Source organism: Populus nigra, chromosome 14 (genome assembly GCF_951802175.1).
Source record: "Populus nigra chromosome 14, ddPopNigr1.1, whole genome shotgun sequence".
Classification (NCBI taxonomy): domain Eukaryota; kingdom Viridiplantae; phylum Streptophyta; class Magnoliopsida; order Malpighiales; family Salicaceae; genus Populus; species Populus nigra.
The window spans coordinates 1,509,155-1,522,259 of record NC_084865.1 but is presented as its reverse complement, the minus strand read 5'-3'; the positions used below and the strand labels follow the sequence as shown (position 1 = coordinate 1,522,259).

At 35.1% G+C, this 13,105-nt stretch overlaps 2 protein-coding genes across 2 annotated transcripts; both read left to right on the top strand.

Moving 5' to 3' along the window:
• The first annotated feature begins 677 nt into the window (after nt 1-677).
• On the top strand, nt 678-4,845 carry LOC133672860 (probable methyltransferase PMT19). Its single transcript, XM_062093405.1, has 6 exons — nt 678-1,430; nt 1,779-1,989; nt 2,337-2,634; nt 3,086-3,466; nt 3,915-3,992; nt 4,544-4,845. The coding sequence occupies exons 1-6, from the start codon at nt 795-797 to the stop codon at nt 4,740-4,742; spliced, it is 1,803 nt and encodes a 600-aa protein (XP_061949389.1). The 5' UTR covers nt 678-794; the 3' UTR covers nt 4,743-4,845.
• Nucleotides 4,846-5,504: 659 nt separating this feature from the next.
• On the top strand, nt 5,505-10,498 carry LOC133672767 (pentatricopeptide repeat-containing protein At1g06710, mitochondrial). Its single transcript, XM_062093288.1, has 4 exons — nt 5,505-8,664; nt 9,682-9,721; nt 9,805-10,109; nt 10,192-10,498. The coding sequence occupies exons 1-3, from the start codon at nt 5,662-5,664 to the stop codon at nt 9,807-9,809; spliced, it is 3,048 nt and encodes a 1,015-aa protein (XP_061949272.1). The 5' UTR covers nt 5,505-5,661; the 3' UTR covers nt 9,810-10,109; nt 10,192-10,498.
• The last annotated feature ends 2,607 nt before the right edge of the window (nt 10,499-13,105 follow it).

Sequence of the window (13,105 nt, the reverse complement as noted above, 5' to 3'; positions counted from 1 at the left end):
ATCTTGAATAATTAGTTAATTTCTTAATTTTGACGTTCTAATTCATTCTCTCTAGATAAGATGGCTAGAGACGGGTGTCTGATACTTGTAAAAGGTCTCCTTTAGTGAATTTAGAGACTCTCTAATGATTATGTCAGTGACTTTTTGAGAGAAAACACAATAATATTATAAAAAAATACTTTTGAAATAAATATGCAGTAAATAATGGAGATTCCAAACCCTTTGTTTAAAAAATTCATGGTCTATTTATAGTTCATGAGTCTATATTGAAGAGGAGGGGCTAAAATGTAATATTACCCTGATAGTATTAAAGATGAAAAATATCCCTAATATATATATTAATATTTGATGAGAAATATCTTTGACATATGTATTAATGAGGAAAAATATTTTTAACATATATAATATTGATTGGAAATATCCCTAATATATATATATTAATGTGGATAAATATACAGTGGATTCTTAAAGAACTTTCACATACTATCTCTAACACAATATTAATATTGATGAACCATGATAGTTTTTTGAAAGATTTTTATACATTTAATGAGCATAGGAGAGTATGTAAATATGTCTGGAGAAGATGAGTCCTCCCCTTGATTGAGTTCAATAAAGTTTGAGTTTTATGAGGGGTTTTAGAGCCTTTAAATTTAAATTTAAATTTATCAGAACATCGTTTCCTTTTCGACGTATGGCCAGAGCTCTTATAATACCAAAAAGAACTCCAAAAATAATTCTTTCCATCCCACCATTTGTGGACTTTTGCAAGTCCCAGCAGCAGAGACGCAGTAATGGCAAAACCAAACCCTCTCAAGCATCCCCTTTTAAAATACTTCATCTCCATTCTCCTTGTCTCTCTCTCCTATATTCTTGGTATCTACACCAGCTCCAACAATTCTACTAGCCCCCCTCTTCAAGAGCAGAAACAGCCACTTAACTGTCACCAACATAACTTCTCATTGTCTGTTCTTGACTTTGAATCACACCACACACTCTCCCTCCCTCAAGAACCTCTCAGAAACCTACAATTCTTCAACTTCTGCCCTCCAAACTTCACCAGCTACTGTCCTTGCCATGATCCATCAAGAGAAACGGATTTTACTGCTGAAAGATTCTTTAGTAGAGAGAGACATTGCCCTGAACCTTATGAAAAACCAATGTGTTTGGTTCCAAGGCCTGCTGGGTACAAGAGACCGTTTTCATGGCCAAAGAGTAGGGACTACGCTTGGTTCAAGAACCTGCCTTTTAAGGAGCTGAGTGAGGTCAAGAAAACACAGAATTGGGTTAGATTGGAAGGTGATTTGCTGGTTTTTCCAGGTGGTGGGACTTCATTTCGAAAAGGAGTTAAGGGTTATGTTGATGAGATTAAACGTTTTGTGCCCTTGAAATCTGGGAGCATAAGGACCGTTCTTGATGTTGGATGTGGGGTAAGTTATGGAAAGTTATGAATTGCTTCTTGTTTAGGTACTTGGTGGAACTTGTCTGTGCTTGCATTTTAGGTATGTTTTAAATTGTGATCTTACATTTTTGGGTTTGTGATGATTCACAGCCCAACGAAGGAGAAGAGGTAAAGAGTGTTAATTTTTAATGGATTTAACCTGATTTTACTGCTGCTTGTTGGTATTGTATCTTCAATTTTGAAAGCGGGGGCTTAGAGAGGCTAAAATCCTAGAAGTTGATCACATATGAACTTATTGCAAATCACAACTGTTCTTATAAATTTGATACTTGGACTCTGCTTGCTAAAATTTTGGCCATTGATTGATTCTTTCCAGGTTGCAAGCTTTGGAGCACATTTAATGGATTATAACATCCTCACAATGTCAATAGCGCCAAGTGATAAACATGAAGCTCAATTACAGTTTGCACTGGAAAGAGGAGTTCCAGCCATGCTTGGTATACTTAGCATCCATCGGTTGCCATTCCCTTCAAGATCGTTTGATATGGCTCACTGTGCCAGATGCTTGGTTCCATGGACCAAATATGGTACTCACAATAGGTTCTATTCATTGCTGTGTGTTTATCATTATAATGTTAAGTGACAAACGAAGTATCTTCGTTTTTCGTTCCATGGCTTTTGAAGGTGTTGGTGCATTTGAGATTGATAAAAGAACATTTATACTGGAATTAATTTTTACACTGCTCCAAGAGTCAAATTAGAATCATATCAATTTCAGAAAGAAAAAAAAACTTGATTCATTTTGCATCTATGTTTTTCTTGGTTTTTACGCCCCATACAACCATTTCATTCATGATCTTGTCCCCTTGCGGAAGTTCAATGGGATCCCGATGTCTTATTTCTTTTCCTCTCTTTTCACAATGCAAATGGCTAGATGGACTTTACCTCATGGAAATTGACCGTGTGTTGCGTCCTGGTGGTTACTGGATATTTTCTGGACCACCTATAAATTGGAAGGCTAATTACAAGGGGTCAGAGGTGGGAGCTCAGGAGTTGGAGCAAGAGCAAGCAAGGTTGGAAGATCTTGCTGTGCGACTGTGCTGGAAGAAAGTTGCAGAGAAGGGAGCAATTGCTGTGTGGAGAAAACCAAATAACCACATTCACTGCATCATAAAGTCGAGGATTTGGAAATCTCCCCGGTTTTGTAGCAACAGCGATCCTGATGCTGGTTGGTGAGTTTGTTCATTGTATTTTCACTTTTAGCCATTGTAATTTCCATGAATCACGAGTCATGACACTGCAATTGGATCAGACTAATATGCAAGAGTTCTGGTAAAGCAATCTTGCAAAGGGACTCTTGCCTTCTGGGTTGTGGTGCGCTCACTCCTGTCAATTTGTTTGACATCGGCAACGTCAAAAGGAAATAGGTTACTTTTTTTATCATGTCAGAATGTGTCTGATACTCTTCCCTCTTGGTGTATGTTGTAACTAGAGTGATGCTGCAGTAGGATGCTAAAAAACATCACCAAAGCCACATTGCAAGCTAAACTTATTTCAAGACATGAAGCCCATGATAATTTTTGTGAATATGAAATCTTGTAAAACATTGTGGGAACCTCATTATTTCTGAATGTACCGATAATCCATGATAAATTTTTTTCATTTCTCTTGATGCTTTCACAGGTATAAAAAGATGGAACCATGTATTACTCCTCTTCTAAATGTAACAGATATCCACGACATCTCAGGGGGTTCTCTTGAAAAATGGTCCAAAAGGTTGAATATTGCTTCTCCTAGGACTAAAAGTGAAGGAATTTCAGGTGCGGCCTTCGAAGGAGATAATCAGTTATGGAAAAGAAGAGTTAGACACTATGGGATCATACTCAAATCTCTCTCCAGAGGCAGATACAGAAACATAATGGATATGAATGCTGGCATAGGAGGTTTTGCTGCAGCACTGATTCAATATCCAGTTTGGGTAATGAATGTAGTACCTTATGATGCTAAACAGAACAACCTTAGCATTGTGTACGATCGTGGCCTCGTTGGAACATACATGAATTGGTAAGAATGAAATTAGTTCGTTGAATTTTCATGTTAGCATAATTTTCTATTTTTTCGATGATGGTAATATACATTGCGATGGTAATATACATTGCGGAGATCATTGATCTCTGTAATTTTCTGCAGTCTTTGCTTTGTGCATTACACTTAAGTTGAATCTTTGAAAGTGAAGTCTGATTTTCAATTTTCTTCCTGTATCCCTTCCTGGTTTACTCAACTCTTCGAACCCCAACGCTGTCTCACCAGTATTTATGAAATCATTTCCTTGTATAACTGACTATTCCTTGACAAGGGCTTATACTGGCGTAACTCGACATATATTTCTTTGGAAAATCATTTTCTTCTTTTTTTAAAAAAAAAACAACTGATAAACTAAGATGCATTCGAGAAGAAATATGCAACTCCTTTTCATTTATTCAGATGTGAAGTAATAGAAGGTAGATTGCAGGTGTGAAGCCTTCTCAACATACCCTCGGACATACGACTTGATACATGCTCATGGTGTATTCAGCATGTATATGGACAAGTAAGCAGTTTACTCAAAATTTTCCTATTGAATGACAGTATAATTCTCTTCAAGTCAGTATCCTGCAACAAAAAACTCATGATAAGTTTTTTTCAAAGACAAAAGGAGAGAGAAGGAGAGAGAGGCTCAATGAATTGATTCGAAAAAGACTCAAGAGTGTCACTGTTGAAAGCATCAGTGATGATAGATAGCTCCAGATAACTCTTATTGTCCATAATTAATATAAGTTTTCTATTGGCCTTTCAGATTTTGAATCCCTGTGATTGTAAGAAAAAATTAAATGAGTCAGTTTAGCTCTGATGTTGTCAATAGTATTGGCCACAATCAATAGTATTTTCTTCTCCAATGTTGTTGTTCTATCCACAACCATACATGCAGATATCCATGCCAAAATTTGCCGAAAACTAGAGTTTAGCTCTGATCACTCAGTTTTGCAGTAATCTTCTCTGGTCGCCGGCGTGGTTTCATAAATGAGTCTCCATACTCTCTACCCACAGAAGAATGTGATAAAAATGCTTATTTCTTATTTGCATTGTTCATGTCTCATGCAGGTGCAGCATTATCGATATCCTTCTGGAGATGCACCGGATTCTTCGTCCAGAAGGAGCTGTTATAATAAGAGATCACGTTGACATCATTGTTGAAGTGAAAGGTATTGCAGAAAAGATGAAATGGAATGGCAGGATTTTACACAGTGAGAATGGAGCTTTCCACCCAGAGAAAATACTATTGATTGACACTTGTTGTTAGGTCTTATATTCTTTATCAAGGAGATGAAGCAAAGAATTACAGAACCATATTGAAGATCATTGTTCACTAGTACATTAAGTGAAAAGATCATTATTATGCATAATATTTTTCACATACAACTTATAGTTATTAAAACCGATTCGAGAATTAACATGATACAAGGCTCGGCTCGGGCTCAGGCTCTTCAATAAAAAAAAATTTAAGGTTGAAACTGTTATTTTCAATATTTTTAATTAAATAATCTTAAAGTAGATTAACAAGTTAATCAATTTTATTTTTTTTCATTTGAGTCAAGCAAGGTTGACTGAGTTTGAAGTATCTATGTAGCTAAACTGAGTTTAATAATATTTTATGTAAGCTCGTATTGATAAGCTACAATCAAATTAATTAATATTATTATTATTATTATTATTCCATGTAATAAGATACTTCCGACAGAATTCATCGAGGGGAAGGGAGGCCTCAAACGACCTGCTGTTCAACAAAACATAGCGTCTTGTGTTTACAATGCTCCCTGAGGCTTAAGAGTTTGTTCAATGTCTCCTCTAAACCACAATTGTTTTATTATCGTCCAAGGATTGTAATTTTGTTTTCAATGTCGTCCCTCTACTTCCTACATTAAGGTCATGATTCAACAAATTATAACCTTCTTCAAATTTATAGAAGGCCCAAAATGTAAGTGAAATTGAAATAATGGAGGTATTTGAAAAATATTTGTACATAATGGGAAAATTGACATAATTTCCGAACCTTAGAGGAAAACGACCCATCATTCAACCAGCACAGGAGACCCAAGAATCCATCCACCTGCAAAAGAAAAACCCTCCTTAAACCCTACTTCCTCAACTGAACAGACAAACAAACAATCTAAAAAATCATTTTCTCTTTCAAATTCTCCAAAATCACACCCAAAAATCAAATGAAAAGGAGGGTCTTAACCAAACTCCTTTCTCACTTAAATCCTTATCTTTCCTCTCGTAAAACAAAACCCCTTTCCCTTTCATCTTTTCACTCTCAAAGTTACAAACTTTCCAGCCAAAATCGCAAAATTCAACGCCAAAACTCAACCTTTATAACTAACAGATTCACCTCCACCTCTCCAAGTGACAATCTTGAAGGACTGGTTGATCCAAATGACCCTTTTTTGCAAGTGGAATCGCGGGTCGAGGCCTTTTCTAGCGAAGAATTCGCAATTTTACGCGATTCTTTGTTAAGTCCTAGTGAAGATAGGCAAAGATTTGATCTTGGTAAGTGTTCAAATGAAGCTACTTTGATTGCAAATGTGATTTTGAATAATAATGATGGGTTTGGGAACCAGACCCTGAAATTGTTAAGAGAGCAGAGGGAGAAATTGAATCCAAATTTGGTTGTTGAGGTTTTGAATATAGTTAAAATCCCTGAATTGTGTGTTAATTTTTTTATTTGGGCTGGTAGGCAAATTGGGTATTATCACACTTTGCCCGTGTACAATGCTTTGTTAGAGATATTAGAAAGTAGTAGTAATAATAGTATTGATAGAGTACCAGAGAAATTTTTGCGTGACATTATGGATGATGACAAGCAAGTGTTAGGGAAGTTGCTCAATGTATTGATTCGTAAATGTTGTCAAAATGGGTTGTGGAATGCTGCGTTGGAGGAGTTAGGTAGGCTAAAGGATTTTGGGTATAAGCCATCAAGGTTGACTTATAATGCTTTGGTTCAGGTGTTTTTAAGAGCTGAGAGAATAGATTCTGCATATTTGGTTCATAGGGAGATGTCAACTATGGGGTATAGAATGGATGAGTTTACTTTGGGCTGTTTTACGCATTCCCTTTGTAAATCAGGAAAGTGGAGAGAAGCCTTGTCGTTACTAGAGAAGGAAGAATTTGTGCCTGATACAGTGCTTTACACGAAGATGATATCAGGGTTATGTGAAGCTTCGCTTTTTGAAGAAGCTATGGATTTTTTGACCAGGATGCGGGCTAGTTCTTGCCTTCCAAATGTTTTGACATATAGGATTTTGCTTTGTGGATGTTTGAATAAGGAAAAACTTGGTAGATGTAAGAGAATTCTTAGTATGATGATCACAGAGGGCTGTTATCCCAGTCCTAGGATATTTAATTCTCTTGTTCATGCTTATTGCAGATCTGGAGATTATGCCTATGCCTATAAGTTGCTAAAGAAAATGGTGCAATGTGGGTGCCAGCCAGGTTATGTGGTTTACAATATATTGATTGGCGGTATTTGTAGTAGCGAGGAGCCAAGCAAGGACGTGTTAGACTTGGCTGAGAAAGCCTATGGTGAAATGCTTGAAGCAGGGGTTGTACTAAATAAGGTCAACGTCAGCAATTTTTCTCGATGTCTTTGTGGGATTGGAAAATTTGAGAAGGCATATAATGTTATCCGTGAAATGATGAGTAAGGGTTTTATACCTGATACCAGTACTTATTCAAAAGTGATTGGTTATTTGTGCAATGCATCCAAAGTAGAGAAGGCTTTTCAATTGTTTCAAGAAATGAAAAGGAATGGTATTGCTCCAGACGTGTATGTATATACTACACTAATTGATAGTTTTTGTAAAGCTGGTCTAATAGAACAGGCTCGCAACTGGTTTGATGAAATGGAAAGAGATGGTTGTGTTCCAAATGTTGTGACTTATACTGCTCTTATACATGCTTACCTTAAATCTAGGAAGGTGTCTAAGGCAAATGAAGTTTATGAGATGATGCTGTCCAAAGGTTGTACTCCTAATATTGTCACGTATACAGCTTTAATCGATGGTCTATGTAAAGCAGGGAAGATTGAAAAAGCTAGCCAGATTTACAAAATAATGAAAAAGGAAAATGTGGAGATCCCAGATGTTGATATGTATTTCAGGGTTGTTGATGGTGCTTCGAATGAACCAAATGTCTTTACATATGGAGCTCTGGTTGATGGTTTGTGCAAAGCCTATCAGGTCAAAGAGGCACGGGATTTGCTAAAATCTATGTCAGTGGAAGGTTGTGAGCCAAACCATGTCATCTATGATGCCCTTATAGATGGATGTTGCAAGGCTGGCAAGCTGGACGAAGCACAAGAAGTGTTTACTAAGATGTTGGAGTGTGGGTATGACCCAAATGTATATACTTACAGCTCTTTGATTGATAGGTTGTTTAAGGATAAACGGTTAGATCTTGCCTTGAAAGTCCTGTCCAAAATGCTAGAAAATTCATGTGCTCCTAATGTTGTTATTTACACCGAGATGATTGACGGCCTCTGCAAAGTTGGAAAGACAGATGAAGCTTACAAGCTTATGGTTATGATGGAAGAAAAAGGATGTAATCCAAATGTCATAACTTATACTGCAATGATTGATGGCTTTGGAAAAGCAGGGAGAGTTGAAAAATGCCTTGAGCTGTTGCAACAAATGAGTTCCAAGGGCTGTGCTCCAAATTTTGTGACCTATAGGGTTTTGATAAACCACTGCTGTTCTACTGGCCTTTTAGATGAGGCTCACAAACTTTTAGAAGAGATGAAACAGACATACTGGCCAAGACATGTAGCAGGTTATCGTAAAGTCATTGAAGGTTTCAATCGTGAATTTATAGCTTCTCTTGATCTTTCATTTGAGATAAGTGAGAATGATTCAGTGCCAGTTGCTCCAGTTTATAGAGTCCTGATTGATAATTTTATCAAGGCTGGAAGACTAGAGATTGCTCTTGAGCTGAATGAAGAGCTCTCATCATTTTCACCATTTTCCGCTGCCAATCAGAATATACACATTACTTTGATTGAGAATCTGTCACTTGCACATAAAGCTGATAAGGCTTTTGAGTTGTATGCGGACATGATCAGTAGGGGCAGTATTCCAGAGCTAAGCATTTTAGTTCACCTTATTAAAGGTCTACTCAGAGTCAACAGATGGGAAGAAGCCTTGCAATTGTTAGATAGCATATGTCAAATGGTTTGTTTCTCTTTTTCTTCTTCGTTCCTGCTAATTTTATTTTCTCTTTCGAACACATTTGTTCCTTTATTAATCATGTCATTATGTGCTTCCTATCTATTGTTATTATAAAGTCAGTTGAATACCTATCAGTAAGCATGTCATGGCAGTGTTCTCAGTTGGTAAACAAACTATTAGTTACCATCTTTGAATATATCTGTGCTCTTAGAAACCAAGGTATTAGTTACTCCCTTTGCCCAAAAAGGAAATGAAAGTTTTTGCCTAAGAGACCAGTCTTAAATCTTTCTTTTGCGTCATTTAAATGTTTCAAAATGTTTGAAAAATTTACCAAACACTTCTTTCATTTTTTGGAGTCATCTTGATCCCACATCTGAATGATAGTTATTTACTCTAGACCTATAATAGGACATAAACTTAGGCCATGTGATCTCCATCTCCATCTATCCAGAGCAGTAACAAGTTTTTTGTGGGCTGTAATAACTTATATTTGTGCTGCAATCCTTATTCAAAACTTTTCTTTAAGGGTTCCAGTTTATTTGCAGGACCTTTTAAATATCTGATACTTATGTCCTCTTGCCAAGTTTATACCAGACGAACTAGATTGTGGAACTGAATATTAGAGAAGAGTTCTATTCAGCATAGCTGTTTGAATTAGGTGGTTGAGTTTTTTTAAAAACCAAGAGCTACTAAACTTTTACTAAACCTGTCAGTTTGGCCTTTGTGGTTGAATTAGGTCTACTTTTTTAACCAACTTCTTTATGAATCAAACCTTTGTCATATTTTCTGGATATCCAAGATTTCAAAAGTGTCCGAGGACATATCAATACTAGTGATAGAATAGATAGTGTTTGTTTTATGTCGAGTATCAGAAGCTGTTAAGAGTTGGCAGTTCTAAATATTTAAGTTACAAGCCATGTCCATCATTTTCCATGTTAAATTATCTTCAATGTCAAGTTAGTTGTGTAATTTTTAGATTTCCAATGGATGGTTATGCTTGCAATTTCTTCTTTTGAGCAGGATATCCATTGGGTCCAAGAACAAGAAACTGCTCGTACAAGTTAGTCTTTGCTGCAATCGTTACTTTCTTGAGTTCGATTAACCTGACAGTTCAAAAATTCAGTACAATCACTTTGCTCGTAGACTGAGACAGTTTTCATCAATCTGACAACCACTGCATCATCAAGTGTTTTGCCGGGAGATTGAAATGGAATTTCTACCAATCCTAGGACTCAATGGTGCACCACTAAGTTTGGCTCAGAGACCTGCTCAGCTGATGATAATGCACAAGTGCAAAAGGCTGAATGGATGGTCAACAGTTGGAAACTTAACATTCTCAATAATTGGTTTGTGGGTTGTTAAGCTGCAATGAGTCAAATGAAAGACGTTGGCATCGCTGCAGAACAAGGAGGAATTTTGCTCTTCAATCACACAATCTAATGGAGCCGGTATTCCATTTCTTACATTTTTCTGTTTCACACCCTCTGACATTTTGCATGATATACGTTGCTAATCAAGTGTTTATTGCAGGTCAGTGCCTCTAAACTGTTTCCCCGTGGCAGTGCTCCTCAGACGATTAATCTGTAACCTTGAGGGTTAGTTTACTACATTAAAATGTTAACTTTTGTGGGGCCTAGTTAGTTTAGGTAATTGGCATTGTCCTAAGAGATTAGAGAGATTGAATCTCGTGCAAATATAGAATATATAGGAAGGATGAACAGAGGGAGGGGAGGTTTACCCCGTTGTGTATCCCATTTGTTGTGTTAAAGATGGGATTTTTAATCTCTCATTTTGTTCCTCTATAATTCATAATTCTAATTATGGTCCAGCAACAAAATTGGTTTAGCTCTGACAGTTCTAAAATCGTCACCCCCCACTCATCCTTGTGAATAATTTGAAACCGAAAATTTGAAACCGAAAATTAAATTGATCTTTTTTAAAAAATTATTATCAAATTGTCCAAATCAAACCATATTGATATTCAAAAACTATTTATCCAGTGAGTGGATTCTAGGCTTACCCACTGGATGGTTCTCTTTTTTAGCTTTCAAGCTTGAATATTCCTCGAGGAAAGGGGAACCGGGAACGTGTGGGAAAAGCCATTAATCTTTTTCTTCGATGAACTCATCCCTGTGAATAATGGGTTGGTGAGATGACTTGTCAGTTATGAAAGGGTCCATTGGCCACGTGTCACAGGCTTCCGACGTCGTCCAAGATCTGCAGAACTTTCCTTTGTTTCATGGGAGGAAATCTGTGGTCTAATAGTAAAACAGGGAGAACTAAGATTCTTTAAAAAGGCTAATTTTTTATACTTTTCAACCCGAAATTCTTTATTATTATTGAACTTGAGTTATTGATGGGATAGTGAGATCATAGTACTATAATATATGTATATTTTTATTATATATAAAATATAAAACAAGAAATAGTCAAGTGACAGTTAGAAGTTAAAATCACCAAATTCAAGCTCCACATATTTAATTTTTTTTCCTTTTTTTTTTAAAGAAAATGTCAATAATAGCCATCATTATCTTAGTCAAAGAGATGACAAGTTAGCCAGTGGAATAGACTTGTTGGTCACATGATAAATATTGATTCCTATTTTCTCTTTCACGCTCGTTGAAAGAAATACGATGAAAAATCAAAAGCATAATTATTAAATTTGGCTTGGCTTGGGGGAGACTTGTTGATCTTGGCTTTAGCTCGTGTTAAGTTTTTTTTAAAATGATTTTAAATACTAATTCAATTAAATCTAATTAATTTGGTTGGGTCAGTAAAAATATAAATAGCTAATGCATCTTTTTCTTAAAAAAAAATATCCAAAACAATATTTTTTACATATATATTTTATGTAGAAACAATGTTTTATTTTATATAAAAAAATTATTAAAATAATTTTAATTTAGAAGTGATTTTAGTTGAACTGAACACTCGGTAATTTAAATAAAATTATAAGAAAAGGAGATGATTTAAAAAGAAAAAGAAAAAAAAAGTCCGATTGAGATATTGATGTTTTAGAATCTTGTTAGTGTAAGTGTTAATTATGTTCAATTAGTTTGTAGGAAAATTAATTAATCTTGGTTAAAATTATGTTCAATAATAATAAAGAATATTTGTCAATATAATTCCAAAAATAAACTATTATCTATGATTAAAATCATAGTGGCGTTCTAGAAAATAAATAAGATTAATATTTATATATTTACAGGGATGAAAGATTTATTTTTCAACATTGAATATATTAAAATATAATATGGAAGGATGGGAAAAAGCAAGAATAAAAAAGGATTTAAGAGAAACTTGCTTTGCCATGTTGGCATAGTTGTTACACCCTATCTAAAGGTCAATTCAAGACAAGACGGGTCATATGGATCAAGAGAGGGTTATTACAGGTCAATGTAAATTGGTTTATTTTTTGTTTTTTTTTTTAAATTAAAACGATATTATTTTGATTAATTTTTTTAATTAATAGGTTGAGAATCGAGTTTTAACTAGGTCAAACTCGAATTGATTAAGTTAGTGGGTCAATTTAGATTTTTAACTGAATCAATCAGGTTTTTTTTTTATTTTTTAATTTAATTTGATCTAGATCTTCGGTCAACCAAACTATTTTGATTTTATAACCATACATACATGATGATACTCTTAACTGACAAGCATGATATTCCATAAGGAAAGGGGAATGTGTGGGAGAAGCCATTTAATCTTTTTCTATTAAATGGGCTTGAAAGCCAAGCTGAGGTTGGAGATAAAATTGTTAATTTTTTAATTCTGTCAATCTGCTTCATTATTCCACTCCGGCTGATAAACCATGCTTATTATATGCAAAAATTCTCTTTTATATATTTAAAGATTTTCTTACAATTAAATTAGTGTCAGTTCAGAAGGAAATGGATTATATTTCTAGAAAAATAATATCTTTTTAAAATAAATCTATCATTGTAAAATAAAAAGAGATAAAACCCCATCCTCTAACAGTTATCTTTTTTTTTTATAGCCTCTAAGGTCCCTCCCTTCGTTCTAGAAGAAAAGATTTACGTATCAGTAAAATATCTTTGTCATGGTAGAAATCTCTTACGAATTAAAATAATATATTCATATCTTATCTTGATAAAAATATTTATAATTTATTAGAATAAAAATATTTGTGATCTACGGTCCATTATCAGAGAGCTTGAGATTCTTTTAGAGTTAAAAATAGCATTGCCTGGGTCAGAGGAGTTGAAAAATGTGTGAGTAATAATCTTCTCTCTGGTCATACTTCTGAAATACAGTCCCCCACAAACAAAGAAAACAATAAACCTCAATCCAAACCATCTATGTGGCATAGATGTTTATTAATAAAAACTTGGGATAAAGAGATTTGTTTTCTCTGTGTTTTCAGGTTCAAACCCTATAGTTGCTCATATAATGGCCACTGGAGGCTTATATGATCGTTAACTTC